General features: G+C 41.7%; 1 protein-coding gene across 2 annotated transcripts in view; it reads right to left on the reverse strand.

The window, feature by feature from the left end:
• Positions 1 to 16,198: 16,198 nt before the first annotated feature.
• Positions 16,199 to 24,038, reverse strand: part of gabrb1 (gamma-aminobutyric acid type A receptor subunit beta1) — a 139,768-nt gene continuing 131,928 nt past the window's right edge. Inside the window, exons 7-9 of one of the 2 annotated variants that reach the window (XM_041812800.1) lie at positions 22,074 to 22,226; positions 21,709 to 21,956; positions 16,199 to 16,604 (exon numbers count right to left, since the gene is read on the reverse strand). In XM_041812800.1, the coding sequence (XP_041668734.1) occupies positions 16,263 to 16,604; positions 21,709 to 21,956; positions 22,074 to 22,226 (743 nt within the window). In that variant the 3' untranslated portion in view covers positions 16,199 to 16,262. Of the gene's footprint in view, positions 16,605 to 21,702; positions 21,957 to 22,073; positions 22,227 to 24,038 lie in introns of both variants that reach the window. The other variant, XM_041812799.1, reaches the window with a different exon arrangement.

The raw sequence follows: 24,038 nt of genomic DNA on the forward strand, positions 1-24,038 counted from the left end.
TTACATGCCTGTCCTTCATCCATGTCTCTAACATCCATTTACATGTCTGTCCTTCATCCATGACTCTAACATCCATTTACATGTCTGTCCTTCATCCATGACTCTAACATCCATTTACATGTCTGTCCTTCATCCATGACTCTAACATCCATTTACATGTCTGTCCTTCATCCATGTCTCTAACATCCATTTACATGTCTGTCCTTCATCCATGACTCTAACATCCATTTACATGCCTGTCCTTCATCCATGACTCTAACATCCATAGAGCTGAAGGTAAAAGATTTCACGGCTGGCAGCTTCTAGTAGTTTTCATTTCTGTTGTCTTTGTGTTTGATCAGTAATACTACTTTGTTTTTGTATCATGAAAGAGTCAAAATAAAATCTTTGCTTTTAGATTCTGTGGCTTTTACTTTGAAAGAGACATTTCTAAGACTGCTGGGCAATTACATGGAGGTTGCTCCTGAAATCTTCACGCCCTACAGTGGGAGACTTTCTCGGTGGGACATGGCAGGACACAACAACAAAGATTCAGTTTTAATTGACATTTTACAAAGGGTCCCAACTTTTTTGGAAGTATGGTTGTATTTGGGAGAGAAAACGGGGCATACATTTTAATATGAGAGCATTTTGGGGATAGAGAAGTACACACGTGGACAAAATTGTTGGTACCCCTCTATTAATGAAAGAAAAACCCACAACGGGCACAGAAATAACTTGAATCTGACAAAAGTAATAATAAATAAAAATTCAATGAAAATTAACCAATGAAAATCAGACATTGCTTTTAAATTGTGGTTCAACAGAATTATTTTGAAAAACAAACTCATGAAACAGGCCTGGACAAAAATGATGGTACCCTTAACTTAATATTTTGTTGCACAACCTTTTGAGGCAATCACTGCAATCAAACCATTTCTGTAACTCTCAGTGAGACTTCTGCTCCTCTCAGCAGGTATTTTGGCCCACTCCTCATGAGCAAACTGCTCCAGTTGTCTCAGGTTTGAAGGGTGCCTTCTCCAGACGCCATGTTTCAGCTCCTTCCACAGATGTTCAGTAGGATTTAGATCAGGGCTCATAGAAGCCACTTCAGAATAGTCCAGCGTTTTGCTCTTAGCCATTCTTGGCTGTTTTTAGCTGTGTGTTTTGGGTCATTATCCTTTTGCAAGACCCATGACCTGTGACTGAGACCATCTTTCTGACACTGGGCAGCACATTTCTCTCTAGAATACCTTGATAGTCTTGAGATTTCATTGTACCCTGCACAGATTCAAGACACCCTGTGCCAGATGCAGCAAAGCAGCCCCAGAACATAACAGAGCCTCCTCCATGTTTCACAGTAGGGACAGTCTTCTTTTCTTGGTATGCTTCATTTCTGTGTCTGTGAACATAGAGCTGATGTGCCTTGCCAAAAGGTTCCAGTTTTATCTGGTCTGTCCATAGGACATTCTCCCAGAAGCTTTGTGGCTTGTCAACATGCAGTTTGGCAAATTCCAGTCTGGCTTTTTTATGATTTGTTTTCAACAGTGGTGTCCTCCTTGGTCGTCTCCATGAAGTCCACTTTGGCTCAAACAACGACGGATGGTGCGATCTGATACTGATGTACCTTGACCTTGGAGTTGACCTTTAATGTCTTTGGAGGTTGTTCTGGGCTCTTCTGTTACCATTCGTATTATCCGTCTCTTTGATTTGTCATCAGTTTTCCTCCTGCGGCCAAGTCCAGGGAGGTTGGCTACAGTCCCGTGGATCTTACATTTCTGAATAATATGGTCAACTGTAGTCACAGGAACATCAAGCTGCTTGGAGATGGTCTTATAGCCTTTACCTTTAACATGCTTGTCTATCATTTTCTTTCTAATCTCCTGAGACAACTCTCTCCTTCACTTCCTCTGGTCCATGTTTAGTGTGGTACACACCATGTCACCAAACAGCACAGTGACTACTTGTCACCCTTTAAATAGGCCGACTGACTGATTACAAGTTTGTAGACACCTGTGATGCTAAGTAGAGGACACACCTTGGTTGAACATGTCCCTGTGGTCACATTATTTTACATCTTTTCTAGGGGTACCATCATTTTTGTCCAGACCTGTTTCTTGAGTTTGTTTTTTAAAATAATTCTGTTGAACCACAGTTCAGAACCTAGATATGTTGGCACCCTGCTTTAAACCCTTTTTTAAAATGTGAAGTTATCATTTAAAACGTTGTCATCTCTCTAAAAATGTGAAATCTGAGTGTAGAGGAAGCAGAAGGGTGGCAGTAGGCTCAGGGGAATCCAGTGTGATGTTTGTGTCCATGCTGAAGACTTCCAGCCGCTCAGACAGCCATCTGGATGATTAATAATGAGAACAAGCACAACTGCCGACAGACACAGCAGAGCTGGATGTGCTAATGGCATCAGTCTTCACTCCAGAGCTTCACATTAATCATGAGAATGAGCTCAGCCGCTGTCAGCTGCATACATGCTAACTGGAATAATGGCGTCTCTTCCAGCAGCACGCTCTCCCTGCAGAGCTTCAGCCTCCAGAAACACAACAGGCCGCCACGTCTGAACCCTTCAGCTGGATAGGAAACATCAGGAGTCAGTGCTGGACTCAGTCAAAGCTGTTATTGTCAGACTCCTAGAGGACTGGGTTCTGTTACTGTCGGACTCCAGGAGGACTGGGTTCTGTTACTGTCGGACTCCAGGAGGACTGGGTTCTGTTGGACTCCAGGAGGACTGGGTTCTGTTGGACTCCAGGAGGACTGGGTTCTGTTGGACTCCAGGAGGACTGGGTTCTGTTACTGTCAGACTCCAGGAGGACTGGGTTCTGTTGGACTCCAGGAGGACTGGGTTCTGTTGGACTCCAGGAGGACTGGGTTCTGTTGGACTCCAGGAGGACTGAGTTCTGTTGGACTCCAGGAGGACTGGGTTATGTTGTTGTTGGACTCCAGGAGGACTGGGTTCTGTTGGACTCCAGGAGGACTGGGTTATGTTGTTGTTGGACTCCAGGAGGACTGGGTTATGTTTTTGTTGGACTCCAGGAGGACTGGGTTCTGTTACTGTCAGACTCCAGGAGGACTGGGTTCTGTTGGACTCCAGGAGACTGGGGGTTCTGTTGGACTCAGGAGGACTGGGTTCTGTTGGACTCCAGGAGGACTGGGTTAGGTTGTTGTTGGACTCCAGGAGGACTGGGTTATGTTGTTGTTGGACTCCAGGAGGACTGGGTTCTGTTACTGTCAGACTCCAGGAGGACTGGGTTCTGTTGGACTCCAGGAGGACTGGGTTCTGTTGGACTCCAGGAGGACTGGGTTCTGTTGGACTCCAGGAGGACTGGGTTATGTTGTTGGTCTCCAGGAGGACTGGGTTATGTTGTTGTTGGACTCCAGGAGGACTGGGTTCTGTTGGACTCCAGGAGGACTGGGTTATGTTGTTGTTGGACTCCAGGAGGACTGGGTTATGTTGTTGTTGGACTCCAGGAGGACTGGGTTCTGTTACTGTCAGACTCCAGGAGGACTGGGTTCTGTTGTTGTTGGTCTCCAGGAGGACTGGGTTCAGTTACTGTCGGACTCCAGGAGGACTGGGTTCTGTTACTGTCGGACTCCAGGAGGACTGGGTTCTGTTGGTCTCCAGGAGGACTGGGTTCTGTTGGTCTCCAGGAGGACTGGGTTATGTTGGACTCCAGGAGGACTGAGTTCTGTTGGACTCCAGGAGGACTGGGTTATGTTGTTGTTGGACTCCAGGAGGACTGGGTTCTGTTGGACTCCAGGAGGACTGGGTTCTGTTACTGTCAGACTCCAGGAGGACTGGGTTCTGTTGGACTCCAGGAGGACTGGGTTCTGTTGGACTCCAGGAGGACTGGGTTCTGTTGGACTCCAGGAGGACTGAGTTCTGTTGGACTCCAGGAGGACTGGGTTATGTTGTTGTTGGACTCCAGGAGGACTGGGTTCTGTTGGTCTCCAGGAGGACTGGGTTATGTTGTTGTTGGACTCCAGGAGGACTGGGTTATGTTGTTGTTGGACTCCAGGAGGACTGGGTTCTGTTACTGTCAGACTCCAGGAGGACTGGGTTCTGTTGGACTCCAGGAGGACTGGGTTCTGTTGGACTCCAGGAGGACTGGGTTATGTTGTTGTTGGACTCCAGGAGGACTGGGTTATGTTGTTGTTGGACTCCAGGAGGACTGGGTTCTGTTACTGTCAGACTCCAGGAGGACTGGGTTCTGTTACTGTCGGACTCCAGTAGGAAAGGGTTCTGTTACTCCAGGAGGACTGGGTTCTCTGTTGGACTCCAGGAGGACTGGGTTATGTTGTTGTTGGACTCCAGGAGGACTGGGTTATGTTGTTGTTGGACTCCAGGAGGACTGGGTTCTGTTGGACTCCAGGAGGACTGGGTTATGTTGTTGTTGGACTCCAGGAGGACTGGGTTATGTTGTTGTTGGACTCCAGGAGGACTGGGTTCTGTTACTGTCAGACTCCAGGAGGACTGGGTTCTGTTGTTGTTGGTCTCCAGGAGGACTGGGTTCAGTTACTGTCGGACTCCAGGAGGACTGGGTTCTGTTACTGTCGGACTCCAGGAGGACTGGGTTCTGTTGGTCTCCAGGAGGACTGGGTTCTGTTGGTCTCCAGGAGGACTGGGTTATGTTGGACTCCAGGAGGACTGAGTTCTGTTGGACTCCAGGAGGACTGGGTTATGTTGTTGTTGGACTCCAGGAGGACTGGGTTATGTTGGACTCCAGGAGGACTGGGTTATGTTGTTGTTGGACTCCAGGAGGACTGGGTTCTGTTACTGTCAGACTCCAGGAGGACTGGGTTCTGTTGGACTCCAGGAGGACTGGGTTCTGTTGGACTCCAGGAGGACTGGGTTCTGTTGGACTCCAGGAGGACTGGGTTATGTTGTTGTTGGACTCCAGGAGGACTGGGTTATGTTGTTGTTGGACTCCAGGAGGACTGGGTTCTGTTACTGTCAGACTCCAGGAGGACTGGGTTCTGTTGGACTCCAGGAGGACTGGGTTCTGTTGGACTCCAGGAGGACTGGGTTCTGTTGGACTCCAGGAGGACTGGGTTATGTTGTTGTTGGACTCCAGGAGGACTGGGTTATGTTGTTGTTGGACTCCAGGAGGACTGGGTTCTGTTGGACTCCAGGAGGACTGGGTTATGTTGTTGTTGGACTCCAGGAGGACTGGGTTATGTTGTTGTTGGACTCCAGGAGGACTGGGTTCTGTTACTGTCAGACTCCAGGAGGACTGGGTTCTGTTGTTGTTGGTCTCCAGGAGGACTGGGTTCTGTTACTGTCGGACTCCAGGAGGACTGGGTTATGTTGTTGTTGGTCTCCAGGAGGACTGGGTTCTGTTGGTCTCCAGGAGGACTGGGTTCTGTTGGTCTCCAGGAGGACTGGGTTCATTTTTCTTTTAAATGTTCAGAAGCATTGACTCTCTGCTGTTAATAAGGACGTTTTTGTCCAAATGATTAAGATTTACTTTTATTTGCAATCATTGTGACTGCTTCTTGGGTAAAAAGGCTTTTTTCTTAATGCATTTTGAAATTTCAGTTTCTAAATGGGTCTTTAATTCACTGGGTAGAGGTTTACAGGCCATGAAGGCTGCTGCAATTTTATATTGAACATTTTTCAATATTTCCACATTTTTGAATGCAATTTCCTGCAGACTGGTCCTCCATCTTTACTTTTGAGAGACTCTGCCTCTCTAGAATGTTCCTCTCATTACCGGCCATGTTACTGACTTATTCTACGTTAAACCGAACACTGGTAAAACCACTGAACACTGGTAAAACCACTGTATACTGGTAAAACTACTGAACACTGGTAAAACTACTGTATACTGGTAAAACTACTGAACACTGGTAAAACTACTGAACACTGGTAAAACTACTGAACACTGGTAAAACCACTGTATACTGGTAAAACTACTGAACACTGGTAAAACTACTGAACACTGGTAAAACTACTGAACACTGGTAAAACCACTGTATACTGGTAAAACTACTGAATACTGGTAAAACTACTGAACACTGGTAAAACTACTGAATACTGGTAAAACTACTGAATACTGGTAAAACTACTGAACACTGGTAAAACTACTGAATACTGGTAAAACTACTGAATACTGGTAAAACTACTGAACACTGGTAAAACTACTGAATACTGGTAAAACTACTGAACACTGGTAAAACTACTGACTACTGGTAAAACTACTGAATACTGGTAAAACTACTGAACACTGGTAAAACTACTGACTACTGGTAAAACTACTGAATACTGGTAAAACCACTGAACACTGGTAAAACTACTGAATACTGGTAAAACTACTGACTACTGGTAAAACTACTGACTACTGGTAAAACTACTGAACACTGGTAAAACTACTGAATACTGGTAAAACTACTGAACACTGGTAAAACTACTGAATACTGGTAAAACTACTGAATACTGGTAAAACTACTGAACACTGGTAAAACTACTGACTACTGGTAAAACTACTGAATACTGGTAAAACTACTGAACACTGGTAAAACTACTGACTACTGGTAAAACTACTGAACACTGGTAAAACTACTGACTACTGGTAAAACTACTGAATACTGGTAAAACTACTGAATACTGGTAAAACTACTGAACACTGGTAAAACTACTGACTACTGGTAAAACCACTGAACACTGGTAAAACTACTGAATACTGGTAAAACTACTGAACACTGGTAAAACTACTGACTACTGGTAAAACTACTGAACACTGGTAAAACTACTGACTACTGGTAAAACTACTGAATACTGGTAAAACCACTGAACACTGGTAAAACTACTGAATACTGGTAAAACTACTGAACACTGGTAAAACTACTGACTACTGGTAAAACTACTGAATACTGGTAAAACTACTGAACACTGGTAAAACTACTGACTACTGGTAAAACTACTGAATACTGGTAAAACCACTGAACACTGGTAAAACTACTGAACACTGGTAAAACTACTGAACACTGGTAAAACTACTGAATACTGGTAAAACTACTGAACACTGGTAAAACTACTGAATACTGGTAAAACTACTGAATACTGGTAAAACTACTGAACACTGGTAAAACTACTGAATACTGGTAAAACTACTGAATACTGGTAAAACTACTGAATACTGGTAAAACCACTGTATACTGGTAAAACTACTGAATACTGGTAAAACCACTGTATACTGGTAAAACTACTGAATACTGGTAAAACTACTGAATACTGGTAAAACTACTGAATACTGGTAAAACCACTGTATACTGGTAAAACTACTGAATACTGGTAAAACTACTGACTACTGGTAAAACCACTGAATACTGGTAAAACCACTGTATACTGGTAAAACTACTGAATACTGGTAAAACTACTGAACACTGGTAAAACTACTGAATACTGGTAAAACTACTGAACACTGGTAAAACTACTGAATACTGGTAAAACTACTGAATACTGGTAAAACCACTGTATACTGGTAAAACTACTGAATACTGGTAAAACTACTGAATACTGGTAAAACCACTGTATACTGGTAAAACTACTGAATACTGGTAAAACTACTGACTACTGGTAAAACCACTGAATACTGGTAAAACCACTGTATACTGGTAAAACTACTGAATACTGGTAAAACCACTGTATACTGGTAAAACTACTGAATACTGGTAAAACTACTGACTACTGGTAAAACTACTGAACACTGGTAAAACCACTGTATACTGGTAAAACTACTGAACACTGGTAAAACTACTGAACACTGGTAAAACTACTGTATACTGGTAAAACTACTGAATACTGGTAAAACTACTGAACACTGGTAAAACTACTGAATACTGGTAAAACCACTGAACACTGGTAAAACTACTGAACACTGGTAAAACTACTGAATACTGGTAAAACCACTGTATACTGGTAAAACTACTGAACACTGGTAAAACTACTGAACACTGGTAAAACTACTGTATACTGGTAAAACTACTGAACACTGGTAAAACTACTGAATACTGGTAAAACTACTGAATACTGGTAAAACCACTGTATACTGGTAAAACTACTGAATACTGGTAAAACTACTGACTACTGGTAAAACTACTGAACACTGGTAAAACTATTGAATACTGGTTAAACTACTGAATACTGGTAAAACCACTGTATACTGGTAAAACTACTGAATACTGGTAAAACTACTGACTACTGGTAAAACCACTGAATACTGGTAAAACCACTGTATACTGGTAAAACTACTGAATACTGGTAAAACTACTGAACACTGGTAAAACTACTGAATACTGGTAAAACTACTGACTACTGGTAAAACTACTGAATACTGGTAAAACCACTGTATACTGGTAAAACTACTGAATACTGGTAAAACTACTGACTACTGGTAAAACCACTGAATACTGGTAAAACCACTGTATACTGGTAAAACTACTGAATACTGGTAAAACCACTGTATACTGGTAAAACTACTGAATACTGGTAAAACTACTGACTACTGGTAAAACTACTGAACACTGGTAAAACCACTGTATACTGGTAAAACTACTGAACACTGTTAAAACTACTGAACACTGGTAAAACTACTGAACACTGGTAAAACTACTGTATACTGGTAAAACCACTGTATACTGGTAAAACTACTGAATACTGGTAAAACTACTGACTACTGGTAAAACTACTGAACACTGGTAAAACCACTGTATACTGGTAAAACTACTGAACACTGGTAAAACTACTGAACACTGGTAAAACTACTGAACACTGGTAAAACCACTGAATACTGGTAAAACCACTGTATACTGGTAAAACTACTGAACACTGGTAAAACTACTGAATACTGGTAAAACTACTGACTACTGGTAAAACTACTGAATACTGGTAAAACTACTGAATACTGGTAAAACCACTGTATACTGGTAAAACTACTGAACACTGGTAAAACTGCTGAACACTGGTAAAACTACTGAACACTGGTAAAACTACTGAATACTGGTAAAACCACTGTATACTGGTGTGTATTTATAATATTATGTAATGGAATAAATCTTGTTTACACTGCAACTTGGGAAGAACAAATGAGAGCTGTGGGAGAAATGGAAAGCCATGATCCTCCGTAAACACCCGTCCTTTTAGCTCAGGGGTTTTCAACCTTTTCAACCTGTGACCCCCAAAATAAAGGTGCCAGAAACCAGGAACCCCACTGAACCTGAAGGTGGTTGAACACATGCAAGACTGGTCATTTACAGACAAGGCCACCCATTAGGAGGGATAAAGGGGTTTTGGGACTCAGCCCAACTAGGGGCCCATAAAGGTCAGCAAAACCATGGTCCATTGTGAAGTTAAGCTGTGACAACCATATTTTATATTTGACCTGAAGAATAGCAACAAATATCTCTAGCTACTCATTTGTGTAGTATATAGCCTTCTTAAAATGAAAATAACTTTTGTTAAAAACATTTAAAATGGGTAAAAAATAACTTGAATAAGTTAATAATGGCAAAAAGTTGTGGAAAAGGTGTTGAAGTTGGATTTTTAAAGAACATAAAGGGTTAAAAATGGCAAAAAATAACCAAAGAATGATCAAAGTGGCAAAAATGGGCACAAAAACTGGTAAAAGGGGATTAAAAAGTGACTGAAATGGCTTTAAAGTGCAAAAACTTTAAAATAAACATACAAATATACAAATATAAACTGGCAAAAATTGGATAACTGTGGTTAAAATGGGCAAAAAGCCCAGAGTCAAACATTTATGACATCAACAAACTCAAAAACAAACATGGCGACTGTGAAGGAGGTGTTGATGATGTACCTCTGCATAAAGAAAAACGGAGGCAGCGTTGTAGGAGGTGGTGGTCGGTGAGGCGGTTAAATGATCGCGACTGGAGGACGGAGAATTCTTTCCTCTAGTACTGCTGACGAGAGAGGTTGAAGACAGGTGTCATTCCCAGTACTTTAGGATGTCCGCCGGGGCGTTCGTCGGGTTTCCCCTCACATCCACTAACATCATAGAGATGTTTAAAGTTTCTAACCAACTCGCACAACTTGTCCTCACAAAGTTCTGCCGTTGTTTTTCTTCTTCATATCTCACTAGAGCTACGTATCGGGTAGTGACAGCAACACTGCCCCCACGCTTTCCGGTGGTACTGCTCCGTTTGGGCCGTATCCGTCAGCTTTATGGAAACGTGCAGAAATACGGACGAAATGAACGCGAAGCACGGACAGAGGGCTCCGTCCGTATCCAGATTGGTATTTAATGTTGAGCATAAATGGCTGGGTTTAATGTGGGTGTGGCCAAAATGTGGACTGGTGATGTCACCAGCCCACAGTGGGGAATGGCCCCGCCCCTCTAACACTCCAGTGTAAAACCACAGAGCAGTTCATCTCAGTCCAGTCTGTTGTTAGCTGATGTCTCTGCCTTTATTAAAGGGAACAGCCAGTTAAAGGTGCAGTGTGTAATATTTAGCCTAGTAGCATTTAGCTGAACAAACTTGGTAAAATAAAGCAAAACATTTCTTAGACGGTCCATCTGAATAAGTGTTTAGTCATCTAAATTCAAAAACAACTATTTTGAAAAAACAACTCAGAATAAACCTTTAATTCAAACATAGGGAGGGTCCCCTTCATGGATGCCGCCATCTTGGATTTTTCCATGTTTCCATGGTAACATAAAGGAAAAAAGGATAAACAAAGTTATTATACTGTATTGTATTGTATTCACATTACAGATACACATTAAATTCAACTGGTTGCCACAGTTTCCAGCAGAGATGCGATCTAGAACCCACTTCTAGATGCTGATATTCAGTTTTACACACTGCTCCTTTAAATGCTGTTTTTTTTCTTCACTGTGAGGTAAATTTACCAAATCTGTCAGCCACAGTGGTCTATGGATCACTGACAGCACCAGAACAGAGACTGGAGACAGGAAACATGATCAGAGCACAGCTGCCTGGCTCTGGTCCAGAGGTCAAAGTAAGGTCAAGGGGCGGGGCTAATAGCATGAGTGCTTTCCTCATCAGATCGTAGCATTTTTAAAATCTGACAGGATCATATGTCTCATGAGTGGGCGTGGCTTCAGCTCATTCAACAGACACGCCCACACCATCCTGGAGCAGATTTTACTGCCTCATTTTTCATGATTTTGAAGTTTAATTTTATAAACTTAGAGATATTTTATCTGACTGAAACTTGATTTAAAGGTTCATAACACAGTGAGCTGTCATACAACAAACCTGAACACAGATTTATTTACAGGCTCTCTAAATAGAAGCTGTCAGACAAAGTGAAGTAGGCTCAGATCTCAACAAACAACACATCATGGCGCCATCTAAAGAAATTCAAGAACAGATGAGAGACAAAGTCAGCGAGCATCTATCAGTCTGGAAATGGTTACAAGACCACCTGTAAGGTTTTGGGACTCCAGCTAACCATAGTGAGAGCCATTATCCACAAAGGGGGAAAACCTACTACATTTACTGCATATGAAAATGATCTCAAACACATCAGTTAGTCTATCAAAGGCGTTTAAAAAACAAAGTGAAGGTTTTGGGGTGGCCTAGTCCGAGTCTAGTCCTAAATCTGACTGAGATGCTGTGGCATGACACAAACAGACAGATGTGAAATAGTTACTACAAATGATCATAAATGCTCGACACCAGCCAGCCATCAGGTTTCAGGGGCAAAGACTGTTCACATGAGGCCAGGCTGGTTTGGATATTTTTTCCCCTTAATAAATGAAATTATCCTCAAACACTGCAGCTTGTGCTTACTCGAGTTGTATTTTTATCTATTGTTTTATCTCAGTATAAAACTAATCCATATTTGTCCATAAAACAGAGGTGTATTTTATATTCCTGTAATCTCAGTGGGTACCTCCACGTCGATGTTCCTGAGAATAAAAGCAGACAGACGAACATTTACTGGTGACAGTAAAAAGGCGTCTTCTGTTGTCGGTAGAGATGTCAGCGATTTTATTTAAACTCTAAATTCTTTGAAGTTGACACAAAGAATTGATATTTTGTGGTTCCTCCCTTTCACACACATCCATAGGCTCCCAAACACACACACACACACACACACACTCACCCTCACACCCGTCCTGCACAGTGTCTCATGTTGGCCTGTAAGCGAGCTGAAAGACACACACATGCAAACACACCCACACCCCATTCCACTTGAGAGCACATATAGAGCATGAGGGAAAAATTGTACAGTAATTTTACACAATAAGAGTCCAGCACACGCCGTCCCCGTCCTCGCCGCCGGCTGAAGCGCTTGTTCAGGGCTTCCATTAGCTCCCCGTCCACAGAAACATGTCCATCTGCTCCGCTGCTTTGTTGTAGACTTGTTTTCTGCGCTGGCTCCACTAACGGCTTCACTTAGACCTTCAGGAGATTTATTTTCAGCATTGAATTGTAAAGATTGTCATCGTAATGCTGGAATGTCTTACTACAATCTACGCTTAGATAATGGTACGGTAGTGTAGAGTCCACGTCTGTCTGTCTCCTTCAGCTAAAAAAAGTACAAGATGATCTGTTTTCAGTCCTACTCTCTAGATAGAAGTTAAGTTGAACCCTGTGAAAATATTGAGATTCTTGGTAAAGGCACAATATTCAGCCATGAGGAGAGAGGACACTGCTATGCCCCTGTGTCCTGGAGAAGACGAACTCCTGTCCTGTTTAGTTTAGAAGCCCCGATAAGACAAGCCCACCCCTTCACCATTGGTCTTTATGATCTAGTTTGGCAACAGCAGAGAAATCTGAGATACTGTTGGTACCATGTCGCTTCCTGTCACTGTAGTGTTGGAGAGACTTTACATCAGATGAAACAGATTTAAAACACGTCAGCAGGCCAACTTTTAGCCACCGTTGCACAATTATGCTCCAGCTTTCACCAAAACTACTCCTCTCTGTTCCAGATATTTCCAAACAATCTCCAACCATCTGACTCCGGCCAGGCCGGCCCCTTTATGCAGACCACCGAGTCGGGGGTCTCCTTAATTTCACTAAATAACAGCAGCGTGTCTGAGCTGTGACGCCAAAACCTGGAATATCAGATAGAAAAGACCGACAGACGAGTCACGATCACTGACAGTAGACGGAAACTCTTCTGATAAGTCTGGTTCTTCAGATTCATGACATTAAAACAGACAGAAGTTACAATTATAACTAATAATAATAATAATAATAATAATAATAATTATAATAATAATAACAAGCTCTGCTTCAGCGCTCAGTTTAACATTAAAACAGACTGAAGATAAAATCATAACTAATAATAATAATAATAATAATATTAGTAAAAAAAAAAAAAAAAATAATAATAATAATAACAAGCTCTGCTTTGGCGCTCAGTTTAACATTAAAACAGAAGAAGATACAATTATAACTAATAATAATAATAATAATATTAATAATAATAATAATATAAAAGAATAATAATATAAATAAAAATAAAAATAAAAATAATAATAATAACAAGCTCTGCTTTGGCGCTCAGTTTAACATTAAAACAGAAGAAGATAAAATTATAACTAATAATAATAATAATAATAATAATATTAGTAAAAAAAAAAAAAATAATAATAATAATAACAAGCTCTGCTTTGGCGCTCAGTTTAACATTAAAACAGAAGAAGATAAAATTATAACTAATAATAATAATAATAATAATAATATTAGTAAAAAAAAATAATAATAATAATAATAATAACAAGCTCTGCTTTGGCGCTCAGTTTAACATTAAAACAGAAGAAGATACAATTATAACTAATAATAATAATAATAATAATAATAATAATAATAATAATTATTATTATTATAATAATAATAACAAGCTCTGCTTCAGCGCTCAGTTTAACATTAAAACAGACAGAAGATAAAATCATAACTAATAATAATAATAATAATAATAATATTAATAATAATAATAATATAAAAAAATAATAATATTAATAAAAATAAAAATAAAAATAATAATAATAACAAGCTCTGCTTTGGCGCTCAGTTTAACATTAAAACAGAAGAAGATACAATTATAACTAATAATAATAATAATAATAATAATATTAATAATAATAATAATATAAAAAAATAATAATATTAATAAAAATAAAAATAAAAATAATAATAATAACAAGCTCTGCTTCGGTGCTCAGTTTAACATTAAAACAGACAGAAGATAAACTTAAAACTAATAATAATAATAATAATAATATTTATAATAATAATAATAATAACAAGAAGCGCCGCTTCAGTGCTCATGGCAGTGGATTCAGTTTAACATTTAAACATAGGGCCTCATTCACCAACCATTCTTAGGAGAAATGTGGTCTTATGCCCTTATATGGGCATAAAAGGGGCGTTCCCCGATACTGGAGAAATGTGCATCCAGCTATTTTTATGCAATATTCACTTTTACAGGCTTTTCTAGCAAAAATGTGTCCCTGTCCACAATCCCTCCAAGAATCAGAAAAATCCATCACCTCATCTCCTCTCTTTCTTCACCTTTCAGAAAAAGCCGTTCTTAGATTTTCCCCTCATGATGTCATGTGGGGAGTTAGCCCCGCCCCCAGGTTGAGTTGGACCTCATGCTTGGAGGAAAGATCGTCCTCCTCTCCTGAGTGCCACATCCAATTTAGTTTATTGTTAATGGAATTTTTCAAAGCTTGTAAAGACTTTTCGGATAAATTTTTGGTAATGTCTTGGACATTTTAGAGTATTTATTTATTTTACTTTGGAAATCTCCAACAGATTAAAAACACGTCCAAGACCTCCAGAACACTTGGTGGAAACTATCTCATACCCGGCTTTCACAAGTTCTTGTCTCCCATTATAGAAAAATGACAACACCATTTGCTTCCAATGACGGACTCCAGTTCTGGCGTGAACGGCCCTCGACTGGCGTTAACATGAAGTCAAAAACCCCTCAGCTGTGTCTGTCTGCAGAAACAGGAACCTGGAGACGTGTGTGCTGTCTGTGAGTCGTCCATCTTTAGCATTTTAAAAATCTATTCTGTCAGAAAATCATTTTCCTATCAGTACAGAAAAATGATTTTGTCGTGTGTTGTAGAGTTAGATAAGTCTATCGTCCTCGTGTGCAGACATCCTTTCTAGTGAAAACTACTTCCTGTGCAAAGAAAAGGCTTAGGCTTTATCATATCAGGTACCACCGATCCCAAACAAGACAGAGAAAGTAAAAATGCATTCCAAACAAAAGCTCAGGTCTCAGGAAGGTAACGCACTGGAATCATCACCTCTGAAACAGACACAACCATCCATGTCAGGTTTAAGAAACTCTCCATACCAGCGCACGACTGACGTCGACTGAACATCCAAGTCTAGAGGAGAGCGTTTCATTGGCTGTCTGAAGTCAGGCTTGTTTTATCAGGGCTTGGAATCATGGATGTGATTTTTGACGCGTGGTGACATCATTGGTCAGACTTTACCTGATTTCTTTTCAACATTTTTTACATGGTCACATGTTGTTAGGATATCTTCAGTAGTTTTAATTGTGAGTTCCAATTTCCATGGGCCCTGTACTAACCTGAAATGCAATGATTGTTCAAAAGCAGACAGTGTAATGAATATAATACAGAGAGGCCCAGACAGCCATGCAAAGCTTTGTCTTCTTTTCTAAGGAACGGAAAGAAACTGAGTTTGGTTAAGAGTTAACAGATTCCAGCGTGACGATGCAGAGCCAAGCTGAAGCAAATAAGAGCTACCTCATCAGGATGGTACTGAACCATTCTCTGTATGCTGATTGGCTGTGTGAGCTTTAATTGCAACATCTTGTAAAAACTTTGACTTTGTCCTGGGCTTCATGTTCTCTTTTTTATCTATCAGCAAATAAACTGTGCCTCATTCACATGCAAAAGTGCGATAAAAGAAGGAAAGAAAAAGAAACAGATCGTATCAAAGATCATCGCCGGTAATATCGAAGTCGCCAAAGTCTTTCTGGCAAGTTTGGACATAGCTGTGAACCTTTACTGTGTCTTAAAATTCATATAATATTTCATCTATATCTATCTGTGTGGATGAGTACAGCAAAAGTGATTTTTTATAAATTATACCTCTGTATGTATTATATATATTTCATATATATATATATTTATATTCAATTGTATTTACATTGAAAAGATCAGTTCTACTCATTCCAAAACCGGATTTATACAAATGGACTGAATGCTCCTCTATAGTCATCCCTGTACAAGACTTAGGTAGCTTTAGACCCATCCTGAGCACACAGGCTTCCTGTTACCCCTCTAGTGGACGTAGTAAAGCCAGTAGACCAGGTTGAAGAAGGTGAAAGCGATTGGAAAAACAACACGGGACCACTTGTCTATGGCGTTGACATCCGTGAGGTCTGGGATCTTGACTTTGAGCTGAGACGCCCTCCTTCGCAACCGGCCCTTCTTGTGGCCCATGGGCCGGTCGATGGCCGGTCGCCCGTACAGGTCTCGACTGGTCATGGGTTTGCGGTACTGTATGCTGGCGCTGTCGTAGGAGAACATGGTGGCCCGGGGGTCGTTCAGGGCGCCCATCATGTCTGCTCCACCCATCTCGCTGGTGAGGTTGGTCAGTAGGATGTTACCATGAGCGTCAACCTGAGGGAGGAGGTTATAAGATGTTACACAACTGATCAAACCAGAAAAGTAACGTAAATACAATGTTGTTTAAATGATGACTGCATTTAAGGAAAAAAGCCTTCCAAACCCACCTGGCAGTGACTACCTCCTCCCTTAAATCATGAGTTAACTGTGATTATTCTTTGGAAAGCTGAGTTCAGTCTCTCTGGCCACACCCAGGCCTGATTACCTCCAGATTAGTAGAATGAAGAAATCCTTTAAATAGAAGCTGTCAGACAAAGTGAAGAGAGAAACGCATCATGACTGAAATCTATCAGTCTGGAAAAGGTTACAGAGACATTTCCAAGGCTTTAGGGCCATTACCCACAACAGTGGAAAACTGTGAACAGTGAACCTTCCCAGGAGAGGTCGGCCAACCAACATGACTCCAAGAGTGCAACGACAACTCATCCAGGAGGTCACAGGAGAACCAAAAACCACATCCAAAGACCTGCAGGCCTCGCTGACTCAGTTAAGGTCAGAGTTCATGACTCAACCATCAGAAAGACACTGGGCAACAACGGCATCATGGGAGAGTTACAAGGCCAAAACCACTGCTGACAACAAAGAACACAAAGACTGATCTCACATTTGACTACAAACATCCTGATGATCCCAAAGACTTCTGGGAAATATTCTGAGGACTGACCAGACAGAAGAGGAACTTTCTGGAAGGTGTGCAGCCCGTTACATCAGGAGTAAAAATAACACAGCATTTGATAAAAAGAACATCATGCCAACAGTCAGACATGGTGGTGGCAGTGTGATGGCCCTGGACCAGGACCAGGACCTGGACCACTTGCTGTGATTTATGGAACCATGAATTCTGCTGTCTACCAGAAAATCCTGAAGGCCAACGTCCGGCCATCAGTTCATGACCTCAAGATCAGGCTCTCTTGGATTATGCAGCAGGACAACGACCCCAAACACACCAGCGAGTCCTCCTCTGAGTGGATCAGAATAAAATAAATAAAGGTTCTGGAGTTTGTTTGTTTGGGAAAGTTTTGTCCTACTGAAAAATTCTCCCACACTCTGTCCTGAACGTTCTGCCAAATGCAAAAGTTTAAGAGAGCCAAAATTTGCATGAAGTTTGATGAGTGATTATTAGAAATCTGTAAAAGATATCAATAATGTGAATCCTTCCTAAACAGCTGAAGGGTTTGACTGTAGTTTAAAGCAAGTATAAAGTCTGTATGTGAAAGTGAGCTGACGTTATAAGCCTTAGAAGCTGAGAGAGTTTAGGAGGATTTAAAAACTTTTCTCATTTGAAATAATGTTAAAACATTTTTTTAAAAAAGCAAAGTAGTTGAAAAAGTATAAATAGAAGAAAAAGTACCAAAGATGGCTGAAAAGAACATAAAAAGTGGAAGAGTTTGATAGTTGAATAGTAAAAATAGCACAAGAAATGCCAAAGCTGTGAGCAGTGGAAGAAAAGCCTCATTCATATGAACGGGACATTTTTACAGAGAAAAGTTCAACACCTTAAATATCATAAAGGCAATAAATGTGAGCCATAGCCATCATGTTAATGATGGAATGATTTGTGAGAGACAGGTAAAGGTTGCTTGAGAACCCTCCAGCGTGGCAGAATTAAACCAATTCTGCAAAGAAGGATGGGTCAGAATTCCTCCACAGGGATGTGAAAGACTCTTTACCAGTTATCGCACGCTGGCTTGCAGTTGTTGCCTCCAAGGGTGGCACGACCAGTTATTAGGGAGTTACTTTTGGACATAGGGTGAAGGAGGTTTGGATGGCTTTTCCCCTTAATAAATGCAGTCATCATTTACACAAACTGTACTAAATATGAACTCAGGTTATCTTTGTCTGATATTAACATTTGTTTGATGGTCTGAAACATTTAGGTGTGCCAAATATGAAAAAAACAGCAATGAGGGAGGAGGAAAATGTTTCTTAAATCACTACATTTGGGTAAAAAGTCTAGAAAGTGTTTTCCTTTAAGGCTGATCACAGTCCAAGACATGAGCTTCACTTCCTCACAACGTTCTTTACATATTCTTGACGCAGAGGTGCAATGCTATTGCAGCGAAACGCAGTGCTGTTGCACAGGTATGTGGCGCTCACAGTGGCGTTGACTTGACACAGAAACTTAGACTGGGCTTTGATGGCTTGTTCTGATGCAAAAATGCAGCGGCTCTACCGCAGGCTCCTCCCCCTGTAGGTGGAGCCTTCAAAGAAATGCATGTCAGCTGTCTTTTTCAGCTATAGATGCTCATCCTTGATGCTGGTTCTCAACTTTTTGGCCTTTTTTCAACGTTGGGTGTGGAGTTAGATAATGTGGACATGTTTCAGCCGGAGCGTGGCTCGTATCCTTGGGAAACAGTTTATTTAAAATGTTCATGCCTTCACATTTTTCACAGCCAAATCATAATCGGAGTTAGCGGCTAAGACGTTAGCTCTCCCTGTGGCCTCTTGCCTTCTGAATTACTGTCAGTGCTCCCCCCGCCGTGTGTTAATGAGAGGTTCTCTGGGTCATCTGACAGAGGTCCAGCCTCCTGCAGCGCTGGTGTTAGTCTGTTTTAAAGCTGTTGTTGGGGAGGTTTGCTGCTAACTTTGCTTTTCACAGCTTTCCTCTGCTGTGTCCCACTAAGCCCAGGGGTTGATGAGGCGCTCTGCTCGGATTGTAGCTCAGGCCAGCCAGTAGCATTGCAAATCACAGGCCTCTGGGCTCTGGCTATCACTGCTGCCATCTCCCAGGGAAATGATTTATTCTTAGGCTTAGAGAGAGAGAACGACGACTTTCAGATGTGTTGGCCGACAGACAGCCCTTCTGTTTCTTCGTAGTCTTGTGGGCGCTGATAAGCCTCATTTCAGCATCCTGGTCTGCTCTGCTTAGATTATCTCAGAAGTATTTTCATCCCCCAAACTTCATTTAAAGATCAGTACATGTTAGTTTAAGGCAGTGTTTCCCAACCATTTTTCCTTGGAGCCCCCCTAGGACCCAAGAGAGAAAAAAAAAGTGACACACTGCTGCCAAAAATCAACATAGATTTTAATTGTTCCACTGATAAAACCCTAAAAAAGGTCCATGCATACTTCTCTTAACTGAAGACCTTTGTATGAACTACTTTATAACTGCTTTATCATGGTTTTAGTCAATATTTGCAAACATATTTTTGGCTGCCTCAGCGCAGACAAAGCCTCGCGCCCCCCCTAAGATCTCTGGCGCCCCCCCTGGGGGGTCCCGGACCACGGGTTTGGAACCAAGGGTTTAAGGCATAGCCCATCCTCCATCACACACAGAGAAGGCCTTGTTTTGGTTTTAGTCCAAGCACATGCAGGACTTTAAAATATTAAGAGATAAAACAGATGTGGAGGTAGCTCTCCATAACTTTAATGGATTAAACTCTGAGATTTATGAGACTCAAGGAATCACTGTCAGAAACTTAAAAATCATTTAAACAGATGTTTCTGTTGTTTTAAATCTAGAGCTACAAACCTCCAAATGTTCCAGTGTTTGTTCTATCAAACACTGCATGTTTAAATGAGTACCTGGCTCTATGTACGTCATTTATTTTTGAAGATTTAATTATTTAAAAGTGTAACAAATATTTAAAAGGTCTACATTAATAAAAATGCAGTTAAATAAATTAAACATTCTATTCTGTTGTGTCATTCTTCATAGACTGGGGTCGATATAAAAATGAACAGTCTTATAGCGGAGCTGGATACACAAAACCAGTCCCAGGGCTAGTTCAGAGCTGGTACTTAATCTTTTACTGGTCCAAGGTGGCCCCGTGCTGGTTCAAGGGAAAGGACCAGACTTCTGAACTGTGCACAACCAACAATCTGGACGGTCCCTCTCCTCTAGCCGGCACGGCAGCTGTGGTTTCCAAAAGAACTTCACATTTTGATTTCTCTGACCACAGAACAGTTTTCCATCTTTCCTCTGACCACAGAACAGTTTTCCATCTTTCCTCTGACCACAGAACAGTTTTCCATCTTTCCTCTGACCACAGAACAGTTTTCCATCTTTCCTCTGACCACAGAACAGTTTTCCATCTTTCCTCTGACCACAGAACAGTTTTCCATCTTTCCTCTGACCACAGAACAGTTTTCCATCTTTCCTCTGACCTCAGAACAGTTTTCCATCTTTCCTCTGACCTCAGAACAGTTTTCCATCTTTCCTCTGTCCACAGAACAGTTTTCCATGTCTCCTCTGACCACAGAACAGTTTTCCATCTTTCCTCTGACCTCAGAACAGTTTTCCATCTTTCCTCTGACCTCAGAACAGTTTTCCATCTTTCCTCTGACCACAGAACAGTTTTCCATCTTTCCTCTGACCACAGAACAGTTTTCCATGTCTCCTCTGACCACAGAACAGTTTTCCATCTTTCCTCAGTCCTCTTTGAATGAGCTTTGGCTCAGAGAGGATGGCTGTGTTTCTTGATGGTTCAGGACTTCTTCTCTGTATGAAACACCTTATCCTGCATTTGTGGATGGAACGACCAACTGTGTTGACAATGATTTCTGAGCCCATGCTGGATTTTAGTACAGAATCATGTCTGATTTTAATGCAGAGGCCCCTGAGGGCCCGGAGATCACCAGCAGCCAATCCTGACCTTTAACCTTGGACACGGACATTCCTCCACATTCTCTGGCTCTTTTGATGACATTTGGTAGATGGAGGAAGATTCAAAGTCTTTGCAGTTTTGTTCAGTAACTTTTTTCTGACATTGACTCTGCCTTTCTAAAATGCTCCTTTTATACCCAGTCATGTGACTGACCTGTTAACCATATTAGCTACCAAACGCTCCTCCAGCAGTTTTTCATCAGTACCATCTACTTTTCCAGCCTTTTGTTGCCTTGTCTCTACTTTTTTGAGATGTTTTTTTCTGAAATCAAATTCAAACAGAGCTAATATTTTTTCATGAAATAGTAAAATGTGTCAGTTTCAACATCTGAAATGTTGCATATGTTCTTTAGATATGACTTTATGAGATTTGTAAATCATTACATTCTGTTTTGTTTTTTCTTTACATTTTGCACAGCGTCCCAACTTTTATGGACTTGGCGCTGTAGTTGCGTCAACACGTCAACCACACAGACTCTTTCCCACCTGGACTTTGTTGCTCTCCAGCCTGCTCTTATTCTCGTTGTTGGTCTTGGCGGCTTTCTCCGCCACCTTCTTCTGCAGGTGTGGACCGCGACCAAAGAAGATGTAGTTGACGAAGGCGTACTCCAGCAACGCCAGGAAGACGAAGACGAAGCATCCCATCAGGTAAATGTCAATGGCCTTGACGTAGGGGATCTTAGGTAGAGTTTCCCTCAGGTGGGTGTTGATGGTGGTCATGGTCAGCACCGTGGTGATCCCTGCAGACAGGAGAAGGCGGGGTTAGGCTCAGAGACACAGCCCTGCTACTCCCTCAGCACATTTTATCATCGCTCAATCATGATCGCTGATCTCTGAGGAAAGAAAAGGTCACTGACCCAAGGCTACTCTGGCAGCAGAGGCGTCATAATTGATCCAGAAGGAGACCCAGGACAGGATGGTGATCAGGATGGAGGGCATGTAGGTTTGCAGGATGAAATAGCCAATGTTCCTCTTCAGCTTAAAGCTCAGGGACAGACGGGGATAAGAACCTGTGAGACACAGAGGACAGGATGACTGAAGCAGGCTATATTTAGAAACCAATGACCAGGAAGTAGTCGTGATTTGACTTCACTCTGCATTCTTAAAAAATAAAAACAAGACGCTCTGAATAAACTGAACCAGAACCAGAGCAGCACCTTGGATAAAGGGAAGAAAACCCTACTGAGCTTTGGTTTGTCCTGAGGAAATACAGCCGGAATATTCCCAGTTAAAGTCCAGTTAGAGACTGGGAACAACAGAAAATACTGTACTGTGACAAAAATACTGAGAATCCTCCTCCTTTACAGAATAAAGCTCCACCTCCTCCACCCCAGCCTCCTCCTTTATAGACTAAAGCTCCACCTCCTCCACCCCAGCCTCCTCCTTTATAGACTAAAGCTCCACCTCCTCCACCCCAGCCTCCTCCTTTATAGACTAAAGCTCCACCTCCTCCACCCCAGCCTCCTCCTTTACAGAATAAAGCTTCCCCTCCTCCACCCCAGCCTCCTCCTTTATAGACTAAAGCTCCACCTCCTCCACCCCAGCCTCCTCCTTTATAGACTAAAGCTCCACCTCCTCCACCCCAGCCTCCTCCTTTATAGAGTAAAGCTCCACCTCCTCCACCCCAGCCTCCTCCTTTACAGAATAAAGCTTCCCCTCCTCCACCCAGCCTCCTCCTTTATAGACTAAAGCTCCACCTCCTCCACCCCAGCCTCCTCCTTTATAGAGTATTGCTCCACCTCCTCCACCCCAGCCTCCTCCTTTATAGACTAAAGCTCCACCTCCTCCACCCCAGCCTCCTCCTTTATAGACTAAAGCTCCACCTCCTCCACCCCAGCCTCCTCCTTTATAGACTAAAGCTCCACCTCCTCCACCCCAGCCTCCTCCTTTATAGAGTATCGCTCCACCTCCTCCACCCCAGCCTCCTCCTTTATAGACTACATATCAAAAAATATGGCTGTTGCTGGGGCAAAATCTCGTACCTCCAAAGACATCACTCTCAGGGAAAAAAAACTGTTTAAAACATCCTTTCTTATAATTTAACATTGAATGGTCATTGTCAGCATCTTTCGTCACTTTTTATCAGTTTAAAATGTTTAAAATTATTGCTGGATGTATAGGGTTACCAAAAGTGTTGATTCATGAAAAAAATAATAAAATCATGAAATATGGAGATACACAGTTGTGGCCTGACACCAGCAAAAAGTCATAATAGTCCTAATATGTAGTCTGTAATAGTGCTCCTGTAGCACTGGGAGGCTTCATATTTATGGACATCGCTCTCTCTTGTGGCAAATACAGGACGGTTCTGATTTCCAAGGGTAGAGACCCTAGTCTGTCTCTCTGACTGTGGACACGAGAATCTGCCGTCCTCCTCACGCTGCAACGTTTACGGCTGTTTCAGACTGCCAGAGAGACTGCAGTGATCTCCCCCAGTTTGACCTCTATTAACCTCCCTACAAGAGCCTTGATTCAGAATATAGCAACACCATGTCAGGAAACCTTTAAAATAAAAGCATTCTGTACAAACAAAAGGATTTTCTTTAAAGAGACCAGGCTTTTACTTTGAAAGGAACAAACTTGTTCTATATTTCCTGTGACACATGGTACCGGTGTGGAAACAGAAAGCTTTAGTAATAGTTAGAGGTTAATTTTATTAAACATGCTACTGTATTTTAGTGCGTGAGCTTCATTGGGGTAGTCAAACATAATCCACCAATGTGGACGTACCAGTCTGCCAAAACAGAGTAAATATGATCCTCTATTTATAATTACCCTGTCTACTTTGGTCACAAACTGCATGCAGTACATGGATAAACAGG

This window comes from Cheilinus undulatus, linkage group 18 (genome assembly GCF_018320785.1).
Source record: "Cheilinus undulatus linkage group 18, ASM1832078v1, whole genome shotgun sequence".
NCBI lineage: Eukaryota > Metazoa > Chordata > Actinopteri > Labriformes > Labridae > Cheilinus > Cheilinus undulatus.